This window comes from Salvelinus fontinalis, chromosome 31 (genome assembly GCF_029448725.1).
Source record: "Salvelinus fontinalis isolate EN_2023a chromosome 31, ASM2944872v1, whole genome shotgun sequence".
Taxonomy (NCBI): Eukaryota; Metazoa; Chordata; class Actinopteri; order Salmoniformes; family Salmonidae; genus Salvelinus; species Salvelinus fontinalis.
The window spans coordinates 32,392,101-32,418,085 of NC_074695.1; the positions used below are offsets into that span (position 1 = coordinate 32,392,101).

At 42.6% G+C, this 25,985-nt stretch overlaps 2 protein-coding genes across 5 annotated transcripts in view; one reads left to right on the top strand and one right to left on the bottom strand.

Annotated features, from left to right (window-relative positions):
* LOC129830056 (cytochrome c oxidase subunit 4 isoform 2, mitochondrial-like) lies at positions 1–12,164 on the top strand. 2 transcript variants are annotated; one of them, XM_055892241.1, is made up of 6 exons: positions 1–1,078; positions 1,388–1,439; positions 10,452–10,554; positions 10,991–11,155; positions 11,232–11,363; positions 11,564–12,164. In XM_055892241.1, the coding sequence occupies exons 3-6, from the start codon at positions 10,452–10,454 to the stop codon at positions 11,695–11,697; spliced, it is 534 nt and encodes a 177-aa protein (XP_055748216.1). In that variant the 5' UTR covers positions 1–1,078; positions 1,388–1,439; the 3' UTR covers positions 11,698–12,164. The 2 variants fall into 2 exon arrangements, with proteins under 2 accessions (XP_055748216.1, XP_055748215.1); XM_055892240.1 differs by having other exon boundaries at positions 1–1,439.
* Positions 12,162–25,985, bottom strand: part of LOC129830054 (bcl-2-like protein 1) — a 22,811-nt gene continuing 8,987 nt past the window's right edge. For all 3 annotated transcript variants that reach the window (XM_055892235.1, XM_055892236.1, XM_055892237.1), the window contains exon 3: positions 12,162–15,133. In XM_055892235.1, the coding sequence (XP_055748210.1) occupies positions 14,990–15,133 (144 nt within the window). In that variant the 3' untranslated portion in view covers positions 12,162–14,989. The remainder of the gene's footprint in view (positions 15,134–25,985) is intronic.

A 25,985-nucleotide genomic window follows, 5' to 3' on the forward strand; every position in this document is an offset into this window, starting at 1 on the left:
GGCAAACAAGTTGAAGATCATGTATGGCCAAACGCGCTGAGCAGCTTTACTACAGGCAAGGGACACCATTAAATTAACTTACAGAATAACCTTTATTTGGATGTTCTCCTACAGGAACAAGTCATGATTTTTGTTTTGAGTTTTCCTTAATGAATATCTTCTGGCCTTTCCCCTTATCCCTCCCAAACCCCCAAAATAAAACGGCAGTGTTCTCTCCATGTTCAAAATTGGTCGCTGCATCTAATCTAAGACATTACATTGGAATCGTAAAACATATAAACAGACTATACACCATGGAGTTACTTGTTTTTTCTCTAAAATCAAATCACATTTTATTGGTCACATAAGAGGATGATCAGATATTATTGCGGATGTAGCGAAATGATTGTGTTTTTAGCTCCAACAGTGCAGTAATATCTAACAATTTCACAACAACACACATCTAAAGTAAAGGAATGTAATTAAGACTATAGACTGATACTACGGTAAAATATAGAATAGAATACAGTATATACACATATTTTGCATTATTCACCTCATATGTCAACATGTAACGCAAAAAAACAACTAACAATTACTTAAATACACAATGCAAAGACGAAATGTAAGACCATTTAAGACCATATGATACTATTCTAATTATTATTTAACCCAGTTGCAGCCGATAGTATTTTTCAGTTAGAACACGTTTCTGGCGTCCTTCTACCGTTACACAGGTGTTTGGTGCGCCCTAACGCTCGAAAACCCAGTTGGCCAGCCATGGGCAAAGCTGTGTAAACTCCAATTCCGACGCTGTGTTAGAAAAGTCAACAATCATCGCTGCGAAAAGGTTTTTGAAACATATGTCCCTTATCTTCCATATGAGCGAGAAAGAATCTTTCAATGAAAAAAAAGACACTTACTGTAACGTTAACAGACTTACACAGATCCACACGTCGTGCCTCCAGTTGGCCGACTACACACAGGTGTTCAGGGCATGCTAGATAGCTAATTAGCTGGTCACCACTTCCGTCTGTCTTCCGTAAACAAGCATAGTAACATGGAGATATGGCCGTGAGAAAACACTAACCCGTTAATGGTGTGTAGTAATTTAACCTTTTGCTATTTCTCGCTCATTTGTAAGTTCTGCATTCACTATTGGATGCGGAAAATAAGAGGGGAAACCCAAAATGGAAATAAACAAACTTAAAGGACCGGCACTTTCTACCATTCTTCTTGAACCAACCATCTCCCTTTTCCCTCAATTTTTAACCGACTCAAGCTTACCCTCTTCCTCCCCTTCTCTCAGACCCCTGCCTCTCTTTTTCCCCTCCATATTCCAAGTATACGTCTCCTTATGATAATACTGCACTTCTCCTGAAATACATCTTGTTCTTTCCTTTTCAAGGGACGCCATTTAACCGGCTGTCAATCTCCGTACAATCAGCACGAACACCTCGGTATGTAGCGCTTAACAGTGCATCCCACTTATAAAGAAGCTGCTTCGTCTTGGTGTTCTTCTTTATCAAACACTACCGCGATGCTTTTCCATTTCAAACAAACGCTCTTCCAACCACCATCTCGCTTCATCCACTGTCCATTGATCCGCTTCCTCAACCGAAGAGAATGTTCATTCCCTTTTGAGTTTAACGGCAGTTGTCATTCAATGTGTTGCATTACCGCCACCAACTGGACTATAATATAAATCCAATGAGAAAAAAAAGAAATAAAAATTACAAATAAATGAGTAAAAAAACTAAAACTAACCCTAGACTCATTAAAAACCCACTACCCCATTCAACTACTTTGACTCCATCTGCTCCTGCACCATGCCAACGGCCTGGAAGGACAGGACACCACCACTCAACACACCCAGTAACTCTTTTGAAGTCACATCTCGTATACCCAAATTATTCTGTGCAGCTGCCTCCACAACATATATTTTCTGGGATTTGCATTCCATTTCTGCAGTACAGTTGATAACCATTGCCATGAACACTAAGAAACAAACCTTACTGAAGCATATATCACTCTTTGGCCTTTCCCTCTGTGCTGGACCCCTACAGTTGACATGGGCACCCCTACATTTGACACACACAAACTTTATCCACCGAAACTACACAATCCTTTGTCCCATGCCCTCTTGCACACTTCCCACATCTTGGAATCTCCCTCCTACAAACTGCTGTGACATGACCATAAACGTTGCACCTGAAACAGTGCAGTGGATTCGACACAAAAGCTCTAACAGGACAACTGATATATCCTAACATGACTGTCAGATAAAGAATGACTCAAAAGGACTGAGCTACTCCTCCGTTTCACCATGCTTACCACCTGGTCTGTGTCGCATCAAACAACAGGCATCACAAACACCAGGAATCTTCAACTTCAATTGCTTCAACTCCACACCTAACTCTATCCCAGAAATCACTCCTTTCAACAGTGCCCTGTTCCTAAGATCAAAATAGGTGTGCGTTTCTTCTGGTCAGAAGAAACACAAACAAATATCACAAGTCCACTACTGGTTACCTTCATTGATTCAGAGGCGAAATATACGCACACCTATTTAGGTGAGGTGCTGGCTAGCGGAGTAGAACACTTAAAAAATTAAAGGAGAGACGCACACTCTTGGAGCTCATATGCAAAAATGTAATAACCTAATGTCCAACATGTCGATAGACAAGATGTGTTCATCAGGGTTTAATTACAAACACTGGGGGGTGACTAATTTATATACTGTCAAAAGACACACACAGGTAGGTGTCTGTAATCATGGCCGGGTGTGGTCTGATATCATTGGTTAATTGTTATATATTAAAATAGCATACAAAAAACAAATCGATAGCATACGATCATAGATACAATTTGGCTACATATGCCTACAAATATTTACAATAGCAAAATCACAATAATGGCTTCAGATCAAAGTCTACATTGAGACTGAGGGTCTTTAAATTAAAGATCCAGGCAGCCTCTCGTTTTAACAATAAATTATCGAGATCACCCCCTCTCCTAGGGAGGGTGACATGTTCAATGCCAATATAGCGTAGGGACGAAATCGAGTGGTTTGCTTCCAAAAAGTGGGACGCATCTGGGTAAGTTGAGTTTTTGGACCTAATGGTGCTTCGATGCTCCGAGATTCGTACTTTTAATTCGGTCTTTGTTTCACCCACAAGGACAAGTTATAAGATAAATAACTGCCTTAGGGGAGCACGTGATAACGATGATTGTGATTTGTTTCCCTGTTTGGGGGTGTTTGAATGATCTACATTTATAAGTACCATTGCATTGAGCACAGCCATTACACTTGTAGTTTCCATCCAGTTGGGGCGCAAATAGACGTTGTGCAGGGATATCTTGGGGTGGTAAAACAGAGTTTACCAATTGATCCCAGAAATCTGCCTCGCGAGAATATGACCAAGGGAGGGTCGAAAACACATTACCAATACTGTCATTGGATCTTAGAATGTGCCAATGTATGTGAACGATTCCAGATCAATTGGATAAAACAATTCCTAAGAAGACCCACTTCTATCTGGAATTTTATTCCTCATCGTGTCTTCTCTACTTTTGGTGGCCTTAACTTCATGTTGTTTTGCAATTATAATATTGACAAAATTCCAGTGAAACTTTCTGCTTTTCATCGGCAGGTTTTCTTGTCACGGTCCTTTTTTTATTTTTATTTATTTATTTATCCCCTTTTCTCCCCAATTTTCGTGGTATCCAATTGCTAGTAATTACTATCTTGTCTCATCGCTACAACTCCCGTACGGGCTCGGGAGAGACGAAGGTCGAAAGCCATGCGTCCTCCTCCGAAGCACAACCCAACCAAGCCGCACTGCTTCTTAACACAGCGCGCCTCCAACCCGGAAGCCAGCCGCACCAATGTGTCGGAGGAAACACCGTGCACCCGCCCCCCTCGGTTAGCGCCAGGCCCGCCACAGGAGTCGCTGGAGCGCGATGAGACAAGGATACCCCTACGGGCCAAACCCTCCCTAACCCGGACGACGCTAAGCCAATTGTGCGTCGCCCCACGGACCTCCCGGTCGCGGCCGGCTGTGACAGAGCCTGGGCACGAACCCAGAGACTCTGGTGGCGCAGTCAGCACAAGACCACTGCGCCACCCGGGAGGCTATGGTCCTTAATTTATAAACACAATTTTTCTCCACACAGATATTATTATATGGAATAATCGGGATATATTGTATAAAAATAATTCTTTGTTTTTGGAATATTGGTTCCGAAATAATATCCTATTGGTGAGCCAACTGGTAAATGCAGAGGGTCTTTTACTCAGTTATAAGGAATTCTTATCACTTTACAAGGTCCCTGTAACACCTAAAGATTTTGCAATTGTTTTAGACGCCATTCCCTCAGGTGTTGCTCTATTATTCAGGAACGTGTCATGACCTGACCCTCAGAGCCTACCTTCTATTGACCCTTTGACTCATCAGGAGGAAAGATTTGTTTCTCATTTGGTCCATTCAACAACAGAGCGATACGGATCTTGTTTCAGCAGGATGTTGTATCTATACCTTATGTCATGCCTTATTGGAATGGATTTATTGATAATATCTGTTGGAAAAAAGTTTGGATGTTGCCACACACATACCTACTTGTTAACAAAATTAAGGAAGTTTCCTTTCAAATGATTCATAAATATTATCCTGCCAACCACCATATGAAGAAGTTTAAGGAAAACATCAACTCAAATTGCTCCTTTTGTAATGACCTCCCAGAAACAGTGTTGCATTGTTTTTGGCATTGTATTCATGTAAGAAAACTGTGGCAAGACATCAGTAGATGTATAATTTAACACATTTATGAAGGTTTTACACTATTGTGGAGAGATGTACTGCTTGGATTCTTTACATACAATAGAAATAAGCTGAAACATTTTTATGTAATTAATTTCATTATTCTTTTGGCCAAATTTCATATACACAAATGTAAATTTACAAACAAAAAAACACATTTTCTTACCCTACAAAAAGAAATTGAACTGTATTTTAAGACAGTTAAATACTAAGTGTATGTATGGTCCTTGTGTAATTGTAATGTGATATTGTACCCCCTAGCTCGATTGTCCATTGTATATAATCTATATATACTTGTGTTCCCTCATGTACGTTCTGTATTGATTTGTTGATTTGTTGTTAAAAAAATAAAAAAATAATTTATTTATTTTATTTAAAAAAAAAAATATATATATATATATATAATAAAACATTTTAAAAGTTTGTTAACGATTCCTTTAATTTGTTCAGAGCACTTTGAATAGCGGGTAGATAGAATGCAAGAATGTATAGTATAGTCCGTTTGTTTGTGTTATTGGTCTTGGCTAGCTTAATGTTCTGGTCAGTAGCGAGCTAGTACTCACTTGAGTGACTGCTAGCATCGTCATGAAAAGGGGCATGAGTGAAGACATACAATATTTTATTTATTTATTTATTTATTTATTTTACCAGGTAAGTTGACTGAGAACACGTTCTCATTTGCAGCAACGACCTGGGGAATAGTTACAGGGGAGAGGAGGGGGATGAATGAGCCAATTGTAAACTGGGGATTATTAGGTGACCATGATGGTTTGAGGGCCAGATTGGGAATTTAGCCAGGACACCGGGGTTAACACCCCTACTCTTACGATAAGTGCCATGGGATCTTTAATGACCTCAGAGAGTCAGGACACCCGTTTAACGTCCCATCCGAAAGACGGCACCCTACACAGGGCAGTGTCCCCAATCACTACCCTGGGGCATTGGGATATTTTTTAGACCAGAGGAAAGAGTGCCTCCTACTGGCCCTCCAACACCACTTCCAGCAGCATCTGGTCTCCCATCCAGGGACTGACCAGGACCAACCCTGCTTAACTTCAGAATCAAGCCAGCAGTGGTATGCAGGGTGGTATGCTGCTGGCCAATATTATGTTATTCTAAGTAGTGAGAACACTAGGAAGCAGACCATTTTGAACAGTAATCTTTAGACATGTGGTACTTTTCTTAAATGTAGTTTTGTAATTTACTAAAACAAATCAGAGAACAAGAAAATTGCGTTTGAAAAAGGTAAAGTTTTTGCTGTGAGCCAATGGTGTAACCTAGGTAACCACAGGTTGTTTTTCCCACAGGTGAACAGGGTCGCGACATTCTATCTAATACCGATAGGGTCTATACCATTTAGGCTCGGAAGGACGTGGCCCATTATTTACCTTGTTACTTGGCAACGACCACAATGGTGTTTCAAACAACTGTCAGTCAAGGCGAGCTCATGAATATAAACTCCCCGCCTACTCAACCTGTTCTTTCAGGCGTCCTGATAGTTAGATGGTAGAAAATGTACGATTTCTTCAATTCTGAGCATTTTAATAGTGTAAAAATTTGATGGGTGATGTTTTGGTCATGCAAAAAAAATTATTGGGAAGTAGGACGGGCTCCTAACCAATTGTGCTATTTTATCGACGACATAGATAATATACAGTTGGCTGGTTTTTCTGTGAATTGGCAAGACAGAACAGCTGCCTCCGGTAAGACAAGGGGTAGCAGACTGTGTCTGCTTGTCCATTACAGCTGGTGCGCGAAATCAAATATTAAGGAAGTCTCAAGGTTTTTCTCACCTGAGGTAGAGTATCTCATGATAAGCTGTAGACCACACTATTTACGAAGATAATTTTCATCTATATGCTGGCACTAAGACCACACTCAACGAGCTGTATAAAGCCAAACGCAAACAAGAAAATGCTAGTGACAGGGGACTTTAATGCAAGGAAACTTAAATCTGTTTTACCTCATTTTTATCAGCCTGTTACATGTGCAAAAGAGGAAAAAAATAAAACTCTAGAGCACCTTTACTCCACACACAGAGTCACGTACAAAGCTCTCCCTTGCCCTCCATTTGGCAAATCTGACCATAATTATATCCTCCTGATTCCTGCTTACAAGCAAAATCTAAAGCAGGAAGTACCAGTGACTTGCTGAATACGTAAGTGGTCAGATGACGCAGATGCTAAGCTACAGGACTGTTTTGCTACCACAGACTGGAATAAGTTCTGGGACTCATCTGATGGCACTGAGGAGTTTACCACATCAGTCACCAGCTTCATCAATAAGTGCATCGATGACGAAGTCCCCACAGTGACCATATGTACATACCCCAACCAGAAGCCATGGATTACAGGCAACATCCGCACTGAGCTAAAGGGTACAGCTGCCGCGTTAAGGGGGGGGGACTCTAACCCAGACACTTAGAAGAAAACCCGCTATGCTCTCAGACAAACAGGCAAAGCGTAAATACAGGTCTAAGATTGAATCCTACTACACCACCTCCGACACTCGGCGGATGTGGCAGGGCTTACAAACTATTAAGGACTACAAAGGGAAGCCCAGCCACGAGCTGCCAGTGAAGCAAGCCTACCAGACGAGCTAAATGACTTCCATGCAAGCAACACTGAAGCATGCATGAGAGCACCAGCTGTTCTGGACGACTGTGTGATCATGCTCACCATAGCCGATAAACAGGTCAACATTCACAAGACCGCAGGGCCAGATGGATTACCCGGACGTGTACACCGAGCATGCGCTGACCAACTGGCAAGTGTCTGTAATACCTACATGTTTCAAGCAGAACACCATAGTCATTGTGCTCAAGAACACCAAGGTAACCTGCCTAAATGACTACAGACCGGTAGCACTCATGTCTGTAGCCTTGAAGTGCTTTGAAAGGTGGGTCATGTCTCACATCAACACCATCATCCCAGAAACTCTAGACCCACTCCAGTTTGCATACCGCCCCAACAGATCCACAGATGACACAATCTCTACTGCACTCAACACTGCCCTTTCCCATCTGGAAAAAAGGAACACCTGCGTGAGAATGCTGTTCATTGACTACAGCTCAGTGTCCAACACCATAGTGTCCTCAAAACTCATCACAAAGCTAAGGATCCTGGGACTAAACACCTCCCTCTGCAACTGGATCCTGGACTTCCTGACGGGCCGCCCCCAGGTGGTAAGGGTAGGCAACAACACATCTGCCACGCTAATCCTCAACACAGGGGTCCCCTCTGGGGTGCATGCTTAGTACCCTCCTGTGTTGGAGTCGTGGCCAAACACAACTCCAACACCATCATTAAGTTTGCTGACAACACAACGGTGGTAGGCATAATCACCGACTACGATAAGCCTATAGGGAGGAGGTCAGAGACCTGGAAGTATGGTGCCAGGACAACAACCTCTCCCTCAACGTGATCAAGACAAAGGAGATGATCGTGGACTACAGGAAAAGGAGGGCCGAGCACGAGCCCATTCTCATCGACAGGGCTGTAGTGGAGCAGGTTGAGAGCTTCAGGTTCCTTGGTGTCCACATCACCAACAAACTATCATGGTCCATACACACCAAGACAGTCGTGAAGAGGGCACGACAACACTTATTCCCCCTCGTGAGACTGAAAATATTTGGCATGGGTCCTCAGATCTTCAAAAAGTTCTACAGCTGCACCATCAAAAACATCCTGACTGGTTGCATCACCGCCTGGTATGGCAACTGCTCGGCCTCTGAACGCAAGGCGCTACAGAGAGTGTACGGCATAGTAAATCACTGGGGCCAAACTTCCCGCCATCCAGGACCTCTATACCATTGACCCACCCCCCCCCTTTTTTATGCTGCTGCTACTTTATGTTTATTATCTAGGCATAGTCACTTTACACCAACCTACATGTACATATTACCTCAATTACCTTGACTAACCTCTATCCCTGCACATTGACTCGGTACCGGTACCCCCTGTATATAGCCTTGGCATTGTTATCTTATTGTTGCTCTTTTATTTTTTACTTTTGTTTATTTGTGACAAATAACATTTTATTTTATTTTACTGTGCGGGACCTTTAATCCACTCAAACATCAGTAATACAAAACACAAACAAAAAACTCTGTCCTTCAAAATACACTCAGAGCCCTACTCAGATCTGGTGACATGAGAGGACGGAACTGCTGCTCCAGTCAGCAAGCCATCATTCCCAAGAAGTGTTCAGCTGCAGATACAATGATTATTGATCTTTCCACTCCCGCAGTGCAGGTTATCGACATAGCAATAAATGCCAAACTATTTACTTTCTTCACGACAAGGGTATCTGGATCCTGCACCTTGTGAACGGCACCCATAGCACTGGACTGTGGTGTCTCCAGGACAACCAAACCACTAGAACATTCTTTAATTTTCTAGCTGACTCGGCATAGGAGACACGCTGAACATTTCTTATCCTAGCCATCTCTGCCTCCTTCACCCTTATAGGACATTCAGAGAAGTCATGTGCATGCTTCCCACCACAATTGCGACATCCAACGTCATCATCTTCCGCAGGAAAAATAATCAGTCAAGTCATGCTCTGTGCAAACACTTGACACAATGTCATGCCCAAATGGTTTGCAGTTGGAACACTGCAGTAACCTGGGGACAAATGCCCTCACAGGGTAACTCACATATCCCATCTTGACATGTGTAGGGAGCGGCTCCACATCAAAAACAGCAACACAGACATGCTCTTTATCTTTCTTTTCAATCGTCAAGCCCCAACTACTTCAGAAATGTTCATTCTTCTCAGCCCCAACTTCCACAAAGACTCCAGAAATAACACCCTTGATTGGTGCCCTGCTCTGAAAATCGAAAGCAGTCTTTCTCCTTGATTCTGTGAGGCGCAATACACGCTCTGTTTGTTTTACCAAAAAAATCTACAAAATTCCACTCCTGGTCCCCTCACAGATTCCACAGAACCCATCACTTTCTTCACCATCTTGGCAACATCAAAGCGCATGTTCCAGGTACATCTTCCCATCCTCAAACTGCACTCCTACTACAAAACTGTTAAGTAGTTGTGACATGAGGAGTATGCTAACTAGACAGTGTTTTAACTGTGATTTTAGCTCTCATGCTTTAGCGACTGTAGTCCATCCAGTATTTTCAGCACCCTCATTGTCATCTTTGCTAGCGCCATCAAATTCAAAGTCAGTATCCGCTTCCGCCATTCTCTCTCACACTGACAGATCCCAACATCTACCGTTGGAGTCATGAAACCCACAATAACGTCTGCTAAATATGTGTATGTGACCAATAACATTTGATTTTAATTGATTTGAGAAGGGTTAGCCTTGCACAGGTGAGAGTGATTAGTCAATCAGTGCATAGCCTTTAAACAGGTGTCAGAAGAAATTGTTAATCACTTTCTGAAGGTGAGCTTGTGGGCAGTAACTTCAGTAGCCAGTTAGCCCATGGATTTGACTTCTTGCAAATTAGTCTTTGAAGTCCCTAAAGAAACTAGGCCATTTCATCTCAACCTTTGTTATTACGGCATTGCGCAGAGCGGGAAGGCCTGGGTTATTGTTAAAATACCTGGTCACTTTTGTACTTATCAGTTATGTGGAGATGTATTTTATTGGGGGTTAAATATTGTTCTGTCTCGTCCTCACCTGTCTTTCAGATGCTTCACCTGACAAAAGGATGTGTGGGGTGCTTGCTTTCCAGGCGAGCAGTTTTGGCACTGACAAACAGTGGTGCAAGGATGTCAAGCCATGACCACCAAGGTAATCATTGACGACGTTGAACTGCATGCATAATTGTCTGTTGGAATAATTTATTTAAAATATTTTTTCTAATGTATTAAAAAGTCACTACACAGCCTAGTTCAGGTCTCTCCAACCCTGTTCCTGGAGATCTACCCTCGTGTAGGTTTTCACTCCAACCCCAGTTGTAACTAACCTGATTCAGCTTATTAACCTGCTAATTAGAATCAGGTGTGCTAGATTAGGGTTGGAGAGCTCTGGTGTTGTGTAGACGCTTTTATTCAAGCTAGGTACATTTGAAATGGCATGGCCTGCTGTGCCATTGCATTTATTATCAGGAGATGGTGGTGTTGACTTTCAAGTACTGAATGGTGCTACAAGCACATACCTGAGGTCTTCACCGCAAACTCTCCCACATACTTTCTATCAACGATGTGTCCCATCTCCTGTACTGTAGAGGTCTCCGACAACTTGGACATGTCCCAGCCAATGTACTTGGATCGTCTGGACACCCCTCTGCCAGACAGACCATGGAAGGATGTCCTCGACTCTACGGATAAGAGCCTGAAACAGAAGGAGAAGGGTCCCTGGACTGCACTGTCCAAGGAGGAGAAAATCGCCTGTAAGCCCCTCTCATTCCTTCACATGTCACAGCCTTTAATCCTGCTATTCTTAATATTTCTCCTTCTGTATCCCAGTGTACAGGCTGAAGTTCAACCACACCTATCCTGAGATGAAGAGGCCCTCCCATGAATGGAAGACTGTGATTGGTGGGATGTTCATAGTCTTTGGCATCACTGGTCTGGTGGTCTTTTGGCAGTGCCACTATGGTAAGACTTAATTAAAGGGTATTTTAACATTTGGAGCATGCTTTCCAGATTCCTCATTCCTTCAACCTTATGCCATGTCTAAACTATTTTATGCTACTGCATTTCTCATGGTTGATTGCTAAACTTCCTCAAGCCATTATCACATGGATGGGCAATTGTTCCATCCTTACACTTGCTGTTCTTTTTCTCCTTTGTCCCAGTGTACCCACCCCAACCTCATACCTTTGGTGAGGAGTGGCAGGCTAAGCAGATCCAGAGAATGCTGGATATGCGGATCAATCCAATCACGGGCTTCTCTGCCCAGTGGGACTACAAGAACAAACAATGGAAGTAAAGGAAGGGAATAGACCACTGCTGGAAGGAGAAATGTTTCAACTTGACACCTTGAGCCTCTGTTCAGCCACCATAACAGCAATCCATCCATCTGAATCCATTCTCTTACTATTTGAGTAATAAATGACTAAACTGGTTTCTTTCTCTCTCCATCTGAGAAAATAACAGTATAATATGAGCTGCTTGTCCTCAACCTAATTTCTGCTTTAGTGTTCCTGTGGTCTTCTGTCTGATTTGGCCTTAAGTGAATGTGTCAGGACCAACAAAAAAAACCCAGACTTCTGTATTATCCCCTTGCTGTGAAACCCAAGGCATATTTTGTTAGAGGAATTTCTACTCATGGTCAACTGTTCAAAGTATCAGTGTGTACACATCAAATCCTTGTGCCTTTGTTCTCCTTCCCTAAAACCTGTTAAAATTGCAAATAATGTTAGTTCTGTAGAAATAAATTCAGTGTTCTCCATGTTCCAGATGGGTCTTTATTAGTTTCATGTAATCTACACATTACATTGGAATTGTATGACAGACCATTCAACATGTTCACTCCTTTAAACCATGGGTATCAAACTCATTCCACAGAGGGCTTGAGTGTCTGGGTTTTTGCACTTCCCTTGTCCTTGATTGAGGAATTAAGGTCACTAATGAACTCTCCACACCTGGAGCATAATTGAAAGAAATCCTGCAGATACTTGACCTTCCACGGAATGAGCTCGACACCCCTGCTTTTTGCTATCAAATGGGGAAATAACTATTTCAGCAGTTTAAACACAAATACAATGGATACATTTAAACAAACAGCCCCAATGCACAACTGAAAAACATGTTTGGAAAAACTAAATTAGGCTGCTTGTGTAAATGCAGCCATATACAAAGATGAAATTTCAGGCCATTTGAAGGGACATACTTTCGCCTAAATATCTTAAATAACATTTCAAAGCCACTTTATTTCTTAAATATGTTACTAAGCTATGATACTATTCTAAAATCATTGTTTTAAATAACTAGTACATAGTGTGGTGTCAATGCAGTTTAGATTACTTCTTGTACCTCCTGCAAACATTTGCCCTAGAGTCCATTCTACACAATCTCAGGTGGAGGGAACTTTAAATAACAAAAAGATAACATTGCAGAAAAGCCTGCAAGCAGCTTTCTGTGGGGCACACACTAGAAAAATATATACTGTATTGGAATGTATCATCAAATCAGATCTGTGATGAAATGGTGTGTTCATGATCAGTTGGCGAATATTTATCTAAAAGTAGCATTGTCATAGGTAAAGTGAAAACCTTGACCCCTGGAGAATCCAATATGTGTTAAGACAGACTGAAAAATAATCAGGTAGAAGAGAGCATCAAGACCCTAAGCAGGGTGATGGCATACCTGAACACATGCTCCACATCAGCAGACTCACCTAAATACCCTGGAGAGCACTGTACTTCAGGCTTTGTCTGTTTCCTAATGAAACCAAAGTTATTCATTGCCAATAGAGAAAAGCAGACATGTGAAATGTACTTTTAAATCTGTTATGTCACCAACATTTTGCAGGAAATGCATAGAAAACATGGGCTGAATAAACAAACTGAGTTTTGACATAAAAATACATAGGAAAAAAAGTTATGCCTTCAGTCCAAACATAGCTCTGCTACACTTCTCAAATAAAAGGTGGGGAAAAACCACTGCAAGTGTGAGAGCATCAATCCAGCTTTGAAACAGGAAACAGCTGCAAACAGGAGCCTCTGGCTGATGTAAGTCTGGACTGTGTTTATAACTGTACCTGCTACACAAGACCCCCTAGGGCTTCATTCCCTGAAGCAGAGATAGGTTTGAATGTGAGTAGATGGATTGCACCCATCTCGCCTCTCTCCTCACCTGCCAGCTCAGGAGCGTGACACCATAAAATCGCCAGATGACAAACACCCTCCTGACTGACAGTATTTAAATTAAAGATTTTGGAAACTAAGGAATGGTTTTCCTCCGTCTCTGTCGACTAGGTTTGACAGGAGATGTGCTCTGAACAGCAGGTGGGCCTGTGTTGAGTGACGCACGCCCTCAGCTGCCGTGACAGGGAGAACAGAAATGAATGTGCCACATTGTGTGGAAACGAACGCACGGAGACAGAGGTGGCAGGTTGAATGGGTCCCGCCCTGAAGCTTGCCTGCCAACAGTTTCTCATGTCTCAAGAGCTATATGCACGTTAGAATTCTAAAGGATCTGTTAACCCACTAAATAGCGTTTCTGCTTCATTCATCTATCTTATTAGTGAAACAAATCATTAGGTTGTGTTGCAAGTTGTAAATACTGAACAATCTTTTCCTCCATTATAAAAAGAAAACAGCCTTTGTACCAACAGCTGCTAGAATAAATACTCCTCTTCATCACTGGCTCTTGGTTTGTTATGCACCTTGTGTTCTGTCTAGCCAGGGCGGTGTGTGTGTCAGGTACGCATTTACCACCATCAGGACAGGAAATTATCACTTGGGTTTTAATGGTTTAAAAAAATAACACACAAACCAATGAACACACGTGGAAAATTGTATCACCTCACTCATTTCAGGCCAATGCCCCTGACGTGGTGCACTAGAGTCAAGATCGAAAACTGTCTCAATCACTTTTACACTTAACCACTCACATACAACTTAGATGAAAAAAAAAATACATTTACAATTAACAACATATTGAGCTAGTGAGTGTGATATTGGCTGTCTTCTGGCTAGGTTGTTTGGAGTGCACTGCATCTACAAAGCAGCCATGTCAAAACTACACTGAGGTGGACAGATGTTGATTTTCAGTGCTATTTCCCCCCCCTTTTACAGGTGGCAAGTTTTTCCTTCTGTCAGTCCAGATGGCGACCATCATACTGGTGGGGGTTAGAGACAATCAACAAGACAAACCTCAGATGGGATTTACTAGCCCCATCAGCACAGACTTGCTATAGATGGAGCACATCATGCAAAATGAAAGTAAATTTGTAAAATCAAATGAATACAGCAAATTGGAGAAGATACAGGCAAGAGTAAAAAGGAAACTGAGGAACATTTGGTCCAAGACAGTTATATCACCTCCATTTTCTTGTGTTTTAGGGTGTTGCAGGAAGGTGTTTGATGAGGGTAACATTATAGTGACCATCATTCTCTCTTTAATCTCAACAGTTTGTCAGAGAGACCTCAGTGCATTGTGGGATGTAAGGTTAAACCGTAAACATGTCCTTTCTTGGCAAATAAAGGAGAAATACGAAAGTAAAAAAAGTTCCTTCATTTCCACCCCCTACAAGACGGCGTCTGTGCTTGTCGTTCTCACAGGCGTTTCTGAGCAATGAGTGACCCTACGATGACTCCTGTAACCAGTGTCATCCCCGCCAGCAACCACTTCTTAAAGCTCTCCTGAGACTTCCTGCTCTCAGCTGCAGCGTCCTTCCCAAAGATCTCTGCAAACCGGTCCTGGAGACAAGAGAGAGAAGTCGTTAGTGCTTAAGAGTTTTAGATTTAGATCTCCAACAGCCAATGGCTTTAGCTAGTCCAACGCAAAACAAAAAATACATACGACAAAAATACTTAGCATTTAAAAATAGACTTACATTACTACATATACCTTAACTAGGTCAGATAAAACAGGGTAGCAGTGTTGTGCCATTTGTTTTGCTTGAGTAATTTGAGATGGGTTCCATGTGATCATGGCTCAATACAATACTGTGCATGGCCTGGAATTCATTCTGGATTTGGGGACTGTGAAGTCTGGTGGGGTAAGTACACACATATATAAAAGTAAGTATGTGGACAACCCTTCAAATTAGTGGATTCTGCCATTTCAGTCACACCCGTTGCTGACAGGTGTATACAATTGGGCATAGAGCCATGCAATCTCCATAGACAAACATTGGCAGTAGAATGACCTTACAGAAGAGACTTTCAACGTGGCACTGTCATAGGATGCCACCTTTCCAACAAGTCACTTCGTCAAATTTTGTTTAAAGTTTGTGGTAAATCATTAGTAAAAATAGAACAGTAAAGGGCCAAGACAGCTGCTTTACGGATTACCACACTTGATATGTTTTACATTAGAGAAGCTTCCATTAAAGAAAACACTGTTCTATTGGACAGATAGCGCTCAACCCATTATAATGCAGAGGATGTAAAGCCATGACACATCCATTTTTCCAATAACAGATTATTTTCAATAAGATCAAAGGCTGCACTGAAGCATTGGATCTGGTCAAATTATCAATTTTTGTTAATTTGCTAGGAGCCGGCAGCAATCTGATTGTCTGAGGACAGGCTCAGATTAAAGGGGAGTGGCAATATAGTCTGCTACCATCTTCAGTAGCTTTCCATTTGAGTCGTCAATAAGAGATGGCTTCTCATTATTGATGGACCAAGATCTTTTATGCATGTATATGATGGCTCACGTCAATCAACCCACGGAGCCTTAACAGGTCTAACAGTCAGTTTCTTAACTTCTTTGGGATTGGTGTCCCGTCCACAGGATGGTTGAGCAAACGTAGGCTAATGCGATTAGCATGAGGTTGTAAGTAACAAGAACATTTCCCAGGATATAGACATATCTGATATTGGCAGAAAGCTTAAATTCTTGTTAATCTAACAGCACTGTCGAATTTACAGTAGCTATTACAGTGCACAATTTTGAACATGAAAAGTTAATAATAAAACAAATTCAGCACATTTGGGCAGTCTTGATACAACATTTTGAACAGAAACACAATGGCTCATTGGATCAGTCTAAAACTCTGCACTGCTGCCATCTTGTGGCAAATCGAAATTGCACATGGGCTGGAATGATACATTATGGCCTTGCTCTTGCATTTCAAAGATGGTACATAAAAAACAACCCTTTTGGATTTTTGTATCTTTTACCAGATCTATTGTGTTATATTCTCCTACATTCCTTTCACATTTCCACAAACTTCAAAGTGTTTCCTTTCAAATGGTACCAAGAATATGCATATCCTTGCTTCAGGCAGTTAGATTTGGGTATGTCATTTTAGGAGAAAATTGAAAAAAGGGGCGGATCCTTAAGAGGTTTTAAAGACATGCTCTGGAACTTTGGCGAATACCAAGTATTTTTTTTACCTCCCACTCTAGGCTGGATGTGCCAATGTGTAATAAGAACTCTGGGCCAGCTCCCTAGGAATTCGAGTTCTAGTCAATGAGCTTCAGGCCCTCGCCATTTGAGTGACAGCTAGCAAGATGCGCAATGACGTGGTGCCCATATGTGACGTAGTATGCAATGTTCAGGGACCACTTCTGGCTCGTGAGTGCCATTTCCAGAACTACTACAAAAGTACCGGAGTCGCTTTAATAGGTGCATGTCAATAACTGGAAGAAACATTGTTAATGCATCAAGTGCAGCGTCTGAAAGCTCCTTATTACACACATCAGACCAAATCCTTTTTACATCTTCAACATTGGAGTCACTACAAAACCTCTTGAATGATCTCTTATACACTATTTTGAGACACAGCCTTTGGAACTTTGGCTTTTCTAAATATAGCCACTATATTATGGTCACTTCATCCACTGGGTCTGGATACAGCACTGGAAAAAAGTTCTGCGGGATTAGTAAAAATGTGATCAATACATGTAGATTATATAGTTCCTGTAGTCGTTGTAAACACCCTGGTAGGTTGATTAATAACCTGAACCAGATTACAGGCAATGGTAAATCAGTGAGAAGCTTCCTCTTGAGTGGACAGCTTGATGAAAACCAGTCTATATTCAGGTCATGTTAACATCATATAGACTATCAAGCATTGCACACATTATCCAGATATTGATTGTTAGCACTTGGTGGTCTATAGCAAAATAGGAGGCTTTATATGAGGAAGGTGAACTTGCAACCACAACACTTCAACAGCATTAGACATGAGATCCTCCCTAAACTCAGATTTAGGTGAAATTACACCCTTTATCATATAATACAGTAATCTTAAAATCGGAGTCAAATCGGATTAGAAAGTAATCAGAATTAGTTGGCAAAGCTTAATGTGTCTTTTGAGACAAGTTATAACAACATACAAAATCAATCCCCACCCCTCACAACTACAAGTGTCCCTACACCTCCAAGCTACAATAGTAAGGTACTAGCAAGAAGCAATGGGCTAGTGAGAGTGGGGGAAAAAAGTGTTTGGACATTTTTCATCAATCATCGCTTCGATACTACAGACAAAAATATAAATGTCACCAGCACCTCCACTATCACAAAACCTCCCCATGCCGTTAATTTGAACTGCAGTAACCCCCAAGTGAATAACTTTCCTTGTTGACAATTTCACCACCATCGTGTCATCCTTAGCCCACCCCTTCCAGTAATTCATTCGAGAACAACCCAGAACATTGACATAACATTCTGCAGTTCTGGCTACAGCCACAAGAGGGTACAAGCTCACATTGGATGATTCATCATTGTGTCTGGCACGGATGTTATGGCTTGCTGGGGTGGGTGTTTTAGTGCAGTGAATAGTGGACGGTCTTGACAGTAAACTAAATAAAAAATAATTCTGAAACAAAACAGATTACTATAAATCAAATAGTTGACATAACTGAACATGCATATGTGGACTCAGAAGAGCCCAATCAGACACAGCCTCAAATAAGACAGAATCATTGGAGACATTCCAAACATGCTGATTTGATTAAAGATGTGTGGTGTGCGTCTGACACCCCGCTTCCTTCCGCTCTAACAGGGTGATACATCATCACTCCTCCTCCCTGCTGACTTCAACAATACAGAAAACTTAACAATGGAATATGGGAAGAGGGAAGCACAGAAACAGCAGGAAAGAGCCAAGACGGCTATGTTTGTGTGTATACATGTGGTGGCAGGTAGCCTAGCGATTAAGAATGTTGGGCCAGTAAGCAAAAGGTCGCTGGTTCGAATACCCGAATCAACAAAGTGAAAAATCTGTTGATGTGCCCTTGAGCATGGCACTTAAACCTAACGGCTCCTGTAAGTTGCTCGAGATAAGAGCGTCTACTATAATGAATGCACGCATGTGTGAGAGTCTGGTAAAGGGCTTCTAAAGAACCGAGAGATTGATTTCTTAGGAGAGGTCGTTTCTGAGAAAAAGAGTGGGGCGGTGACATGGCGGGGGCAGATAACAGAGCAATAGAGACAGAGAATCATTTTTATCAGGGCCAGAGAGGTAACGAAACGCTAAAAATGACCAGTCTTAAGGACCTTCAGCTGGCACTGCCAGACAGACAATAGTGCAGAGCTACAGATACAAACATACTCCCATGAATACTGTCAATTACACCCAAAGTGTTCACATTCATCACTGCACACTTGACTAATTGATTCCGGTGGAAACACTTGTAAAAAAACAACCAGGGGCAAACCAAGTTACTGTAGGCGTGTTGTGTGTGAGTAGATTCTAAAAGGAATGTCAACATTTAACTAGCACAGGAACCAGCAGCACTTCACAAGAGGTGCAGCCATGGAGAGTATCACTCCCCGTGAGAACTCCTTGAAGAGGTATGGGAGGAATGTTGTGGGTGTAGAGCAGGGGTGTCAAACTCATTCCATGGAGGGCCTAGTGTCTGCAGGTTTTTGGTTTTTCCTTTCAATGAAGCCCTAGACAACAAGTTGTGGGGAGTTCCTTACTAATTAGTGACCATAATTCATCAATCAAGTACAAGGGAGGAGCGAAAACCTGCAGACACTCGGCCCTCCGTGGAATGAGTTTGACACCTGTGGTGTAGAGAATAAAGATTGCAGTTTGGGATTACGATAAGGCATGTTAGAGTACAGAGACAATTAGTGACAGTTGGAATCGAACGTAATTTTTTTTTTTCATGAAATATACTAGATTTCACTTTACCTCTCCCAAATAGCTACTTGTCACTTTCTCCCTATTTTTCTACCATCTATGTTCATATGCATCTTTGTTTGTCTTGCACGATGGAGCAATAGTACTCAGCTCTCTAAGCTCCACACTGCTTCCTGCGATCCATCATCATGGCAGCAACATACTCAACCCTGTAGTCATCAGTGCTTATCGATCTCTGAAGCGCATTGTACCTGCCCAGGCATGCCTATAACACACACACGATTGAATCTATATAGGCCTACTGTATGACCACACTTTCCTAGAGAACTGGGTTTTGAAAAGGCCTACATGTTAAATTACAGGCAGTAAATCACACTGACACATTGTAATATGTATGTGTACGCGTTTGACTGGTTCAGTCTCAGTCACTACTGCAAGGTAGCCAAGCCTAAACTTGCTCACTCTCTCCATAAAGACTTTTCCACCTGTTCCCCAGAGATGTTAGGTGCTAAGCAGCACCTGTTCCCCAGAGATGCTATGTGCTAAGCAGCAGCCATTCTAAAAGGTGTTTTCCAACCTCGGGTTCTCTGTTTTTCAACCGTTAGCTGAAGAAAGAAAAAGACAGAAGAGGGAACGAGTGAGAAGGGTTTGTGGGACAGAGGAAAAACAAGATTTCATTTGAATGTTGCCATGGTTACCAGAGAGCAGCTGATCGTGTGCTCGGATCTGATAGATTGCCCAAGACTAGATTCCTGAGAGGACAGAACATTAAGGCAATCAACACCGGCCCCTGAGTTTGTAATCGGTTACTTCACTATTGCACCACCATCATGACCTGTAACCATGTCTCCATGGTGAAACACTGTCCACTAGATTAGTCAGAATACTTCAAATGTTTTAATGAAATTTGTTACTTTAGAGAATTTAAGCAATATTTGGAGTCTAAACCGAAGTGTTCCTCTCCATAATAGAGCCCTTAATTCCCCAGAGAGAGGCTGAATTGGCAAGAGCCTCTCAAACAACTCAGCAGCAGCTGATCTGGTCAGGTCTCTTTCAATAGAAGCGTCAGTCTGGCAAGCAAAAGGGAAAACGGCAGCAGGACATGGTTGAATAAGAATTAAAACAATGCCAAAGGGGAGCGTTCCATTTAAATGCAGAAAGTAATCCAGAATGTTCAACTACTTCTGTGAACTCCAGCATACTGGCATGGCCCTGGGCACCGAGAGGCCTCTGAATAGAAAAAAGACAGAATCAGCTTTAAACCAGCCCAACGGAAGACAATGGAGGGTTGCAAAACCTATTGGTCACACTGGCCGGATGTCCTGTCAAATGCTGCATTCTTCAGTGATTGGGCTGGAGATCTGAATTGAATCCAGTACTTGAGTAATGAGTACATCACCTCATAAGAAGGACATGTTTTGAATTTCCTCTGACCTTTGCTGAGTCATAACGAACTAAGTCTCTCTGTGACCCAGTTGTGTGACCCTAGACAGGGTGCTGGTTACAATCAAGAGCTGAGGGGGGATTTTAACATAAGAGGATGACAGTGTAAGAAACAAGCCGTCACTAGACTGGCTATAGTCTAGTCCAAAGCAATTCCTGCATATTGCAACACACAGGACATGTTGTGCTTCTGGTGCAAAAGTACAGTTCCACATCACGTCAGAGTTTTTTAAAATTCTTTTGAGTAACCGTGGCGTTTTAGGACATTTGAGGTCATCTTGCTGCTGGCCAAATATGGTGAACTAAATATGTTCATATTGACCACAGTTTGACCCTTTATCAGCCATCATGTGATGCTGCATTGAAGCATACAGGGCTAAACTAGACTAGAGTTGAGGCACTGCTCCCACCCTCAGAAAACAACTCACCATGCCTGTCGGCAGATCATAATTAGCTATGAGGACTGGCAGACAGTCATCCTCCAGAGAGTGTGAGAGTCGGGCTTGGGGCACTGCAGTGTGGGGGAGGGGGATGGGTTAATAAACCAGGCAAGTCCCCGGGGGTAGGTTCTGTTCTGCCTTTAACTTTGCCTGCTCAAGGAGAACACCATCTAGCTATAAAGACTGGTGTCTGATTAAACACAAGAGTCCACACTAAGCAACTCTGCCATTCATGCCCATTTAATTAAAACACCCACGCAAGGGTGAAGTTAGAGACAACAATACTTTAGCTAGGATGTGGTCTGGTAAGGAGGTAAATAGGGATCAAGGAACTTGAACCCAGATGAGGTCCTATGGTGACATCCCAGGTGGCTGTCACAGTTACTGTAGGTTCTACACATGACGGAGCTGGCATTGAGGGTCTGACCCCTTTCTCTTCTTCTAATGGGTGTTTGTATCTGTGTCCCTGCTGATTCATCCGGAGGTGAATCCATGAATTAAAGAGGAGATTAATGAGTCAGGACATTCAGGCTCAGACACCAATCTGTTCCCCTTCTCACTGGGTCTCACCAGCAGCGCAGACCCCATTCTGTCACCACTGCACAGTCTAGGAAAAAAGGGACCACAGCCGCCACAGATAAATGTGTCACCAGCAGCACCACAAACTTGAACCCCCCAAAAACTCGCCCCCACTAACACCCTTTACAAAAAGCGGCAGACCTACCATCTGCCAGAGAGAAAAAGAGGGGGAGAAAAGAAGAGACCATGATAGTGTATGCCAGAGAAAGAGATTAATGAAATAGTGAGGGGAGCAATAAGGGCAGGAGCGGAAAAAAGAAAATCTACAATATGGCTTTGTTGTTATTACCTTGTTATTCGACTGGTTGGCAATGATCATGATGTTAATAGTCAGCTTTATCGTCATTACAGTGCCATCAGATTCTGTCATATTTGCTGGGCACCATTATCACCATCTGTCAGTTTTATACAGCACAGCTACCACACTAATCCCATAATCTGATATCAGTTATGAGAAGAGAGAGCGAGAGAAGAACATGCTAAAGAGAGGGGTCAGATGTAGCCTATACAGTCAAATAAAGTAGCAAATAAGAGAAACAGCAAGAAGCAGATATTCAGAGGGACAGAGAGAGGCAGATATTCAGAGAGGCAAAGAAAGGGAGAAAATGAGGGAAGGAGAGTGAGAATGAGGGAGGGGGGGGAAAGAATTGCTCATGACCTGATTTTCCACACTAAGCCTGCTCAGAACTGGAGCAGAGAGCAGCAGCCAAGCAGGCCCAATGTTTCCACCAAGAGTGCACCAAAAAACAGACTGCTGCTGCTCTAGTTCTACACAACTAACACACAGCAGACATTCATGGTGTCGCTGAGTCATTCTGGCCCCATCTCAGGTAGCTCATGACCTGATTTTCCACACTAAGCCTGCTCAGAACTGGAGCAGAGAGCAGCAGCCAAGCAGGCCCAATGTTTCCACCAAGAGTGCACCAAAAAACAGACTGCTGCTGCTCTAGTTCTACACAACTAACACACAGCAGACATTCATGGTGTCGCTGAGTCATTCTGGCCCCATCTCAGGTAGCTATGCTGCTCAAACAGTCCTGGTTGTATGTCTCCAGGGCCCAGCAGTAGCAACAGTAATGCATCTGCTGCCTGTAGCCCTATTAGCATGACGGTTGTACAGTAGGTTACATGATGCCCCAGACTATGCCTGCCAATTGCAGAAGACCTAGCCACCACCACCCTGCTGCACACGGAGACTGAGCCAGATCAGCACAGCTGGATGTCTGGAGCGCCGTACAGAATCAGATGCATGCAGCCATATTTAGAGCACAGTGATGGCTCATTGCTCAGTGTGGTGATGCTAAGTTGGATGGCGAGCTGCGTTGAAGTACACCAAGTGAGCCAGTAGTGATGCAGGTCAGTCTTCCACATCGCTGGCTGATAGAGGCTATACATTGCCACCAGAAAGTATTTCTACCCCTTGACTTATTCCACATTTTGTTGTGGTACAGCCTGAATTCCAAATTGATTTCTACAATTCCCATAATGAAAGTTAAACCATGTTTTTAGAAAGTTCGGCAAATGTATTGAAAATGAAATACAGAAATCTTATTTACATAAGTATTCACACCCGGAGTCAATAATTTGTAGAAGCACCTTTGGCAGCAATTACAGCTGTGAGTCTTTCTGGGTAAGTCTCTAAGAGCTTTCCACACCTGGATTGAGTTCAAGCTATTTCAAATTGGTTGTTGATCATTGCTAGACAACCATTTTCAGGTCTTGCCATAATTTTTTTTGAAAATCTAACTCAGCCACCCAAGAAGATTCAATGTTGTCTTGTTAAGCAACCCCAGTGTAGATTTGGCCTTGTGTTTTAGGTTATTATCCTGCTGACAGGTGAATGAATATCCCATTGTCTTATGGAAAGCATACTGAACCAGGTTTTCTAGGATTTTGCCTATGCTTAGCTCTGTTCAGTTTATTTATCCTGAAAAACTCTCCAGACCGTCGCGATTACAAACAAGCATACCCATAACATGATGCAGCCACCACTATGCACCAATCTAAGTAACATAATAAAATAAATCACCATCAAAATCCATCAGTTTTAGCTAGAAATCGGTTTTATTTTTTGGCATGGGCTGCATCTCAAATCCACCGCATCCGCCAATGTCGGCCTTCCGCATCATGAAGGTGGCCGAGCTACAGCGGTGTTTGTCAGACCATGATAAATGGTAGCGTCCAAACATAAGAAAAAAAAGGTAGCGTACAAACGTTTGGGGCTACAAACTAATATGACCACTATGGAAATATGAGACGCTCACAAACACGATGTTGTGTTCCCCAAAAGTGTCACAGGTCGCATCGGAAGTTGGTACCGCCGATGTGCCAACTGTCTGTAGCATTCGAACCGCTTGGGCTACAAACTAATATGCCCCACTATGGAAAGGGGAGATTCTCACAAACATGGTGTTCTCCTTTTCGCTCTAAGTGGAGATATTTGCACCAACATAAAAAAAATATATATATAATTAAATTCAGGCTGGAACAACAAAATGTGGACAAAGTCAAGGGGTGTGAATACTTTCTAAAAGGCACTGTAAAGCGAGAGGAGTTACCGCTAAATGGATGGCACCATTGGACAAGACCTCATTACGCAGACAAACTAACACATACAAAGTCAGACCAGAGATCCACTGTTGTCAACACAACCATCTATACGGAAAGTATTCAGACCCTTGACATTTATCACATTATTACGTTACAGCCTTGTTCTAAAATATTATTTTGTTCTCATCAATCTACACACAGTACCCCATAATGACAAAGTAAAAACAGGTTTTAAAAATATTTGCAAATTAGTTCAAAATAAAAAAACAGAAATACCTTACGTAAGTATTCAGACCCTTTGCTATGAGACTTGAAATTGAGCTCAGGTGCATCCTGTTTCCATTGATCATCCTTGAGACGTTTCTACAACTTGATTGGAGTCCACCTGTGGTAAATTCAATTGATTGAACATGATTTGCAAAGGCACATATCTGTCTGTATAAAGGTCCCACAGTTGACAGTGCATGTCAGAGTAAAATGAGGTCGAAGCCATGAGCTCGAAGGAAGTGTCCCTAGAGGGCCGAGACCCAGATCTGGGGAAGGGTACCAAAAACATTTCTGCAACATTGAAGGTCCCCAAGAACACAGTGGCCTCCATCATTCTTAAATGGAAGAAGTTTGGAACCACCAAGACTTTTCCTAGAGCTGGCCGCCTTGAGCAATCGGGGGAGAAGGGCCGTGGTCAGGGAGGTGACCTAGAACCCGATGGTCACTCTGACAGAGCTCCAGAGTTCCTCTGTGGAGATGGGAGAACATTCTAGCAGGACAACCATCTCTGCAGCACTCCAATCAGGTCTTTATGGTAGAGTGGCCAGACCGAAGCGACTCCTCAGGAAAAAAAAGCACATGACATTGGAATTTGCCAAAAGGTACCTAATGACTCAGACCATGAGAAACAAGATTCTCTGGTCTGATGAAACCCAGATTTAATTATTTGGCCTGAATGCCAAGTGCCACATCTGGAGGAAACCTGGCACCATCCCTACGGTGAAGCATGGTGGTGGCAGCATCATGTTATGGGGATGTTTTTCAGCGACTCGGAGACTAGTCAGGGTCGAGGGAAAGATGAAAGGAGCAAAGTACAGAGATATCCTTGATGAAAACCTGCTCCGGACCTCAGACTGGCGTGAAGATTCACCTTCCAACAGGACAACAACTCTATGCACGCAGCCAAGACAACACAGGAGTGGCTTCTGGACAAGTCTCAGAATGGGCTCTGGCTGGCCCACTCAAGGTCAGACTTGAAACCGATCGAAAATCTCTGGAGAGCTGAAAATAGCTGTGCAGCGACGCTCCACATCAAACCTGAAAGCTGTAGATCCTCTCAAGAGAATGGAAGAAACTCCCCACATATGGGTGTGCTAAGCTTGTAGCGTCATACCCAAGACTCAAAGCTGTAATCGCTGCCAAAGGTGCTTCAATAAAGTACTGAGTAAAAGGTCTGAATACTTATGTAAATGTGATCAGTTATTACACACACACACACACTTATAA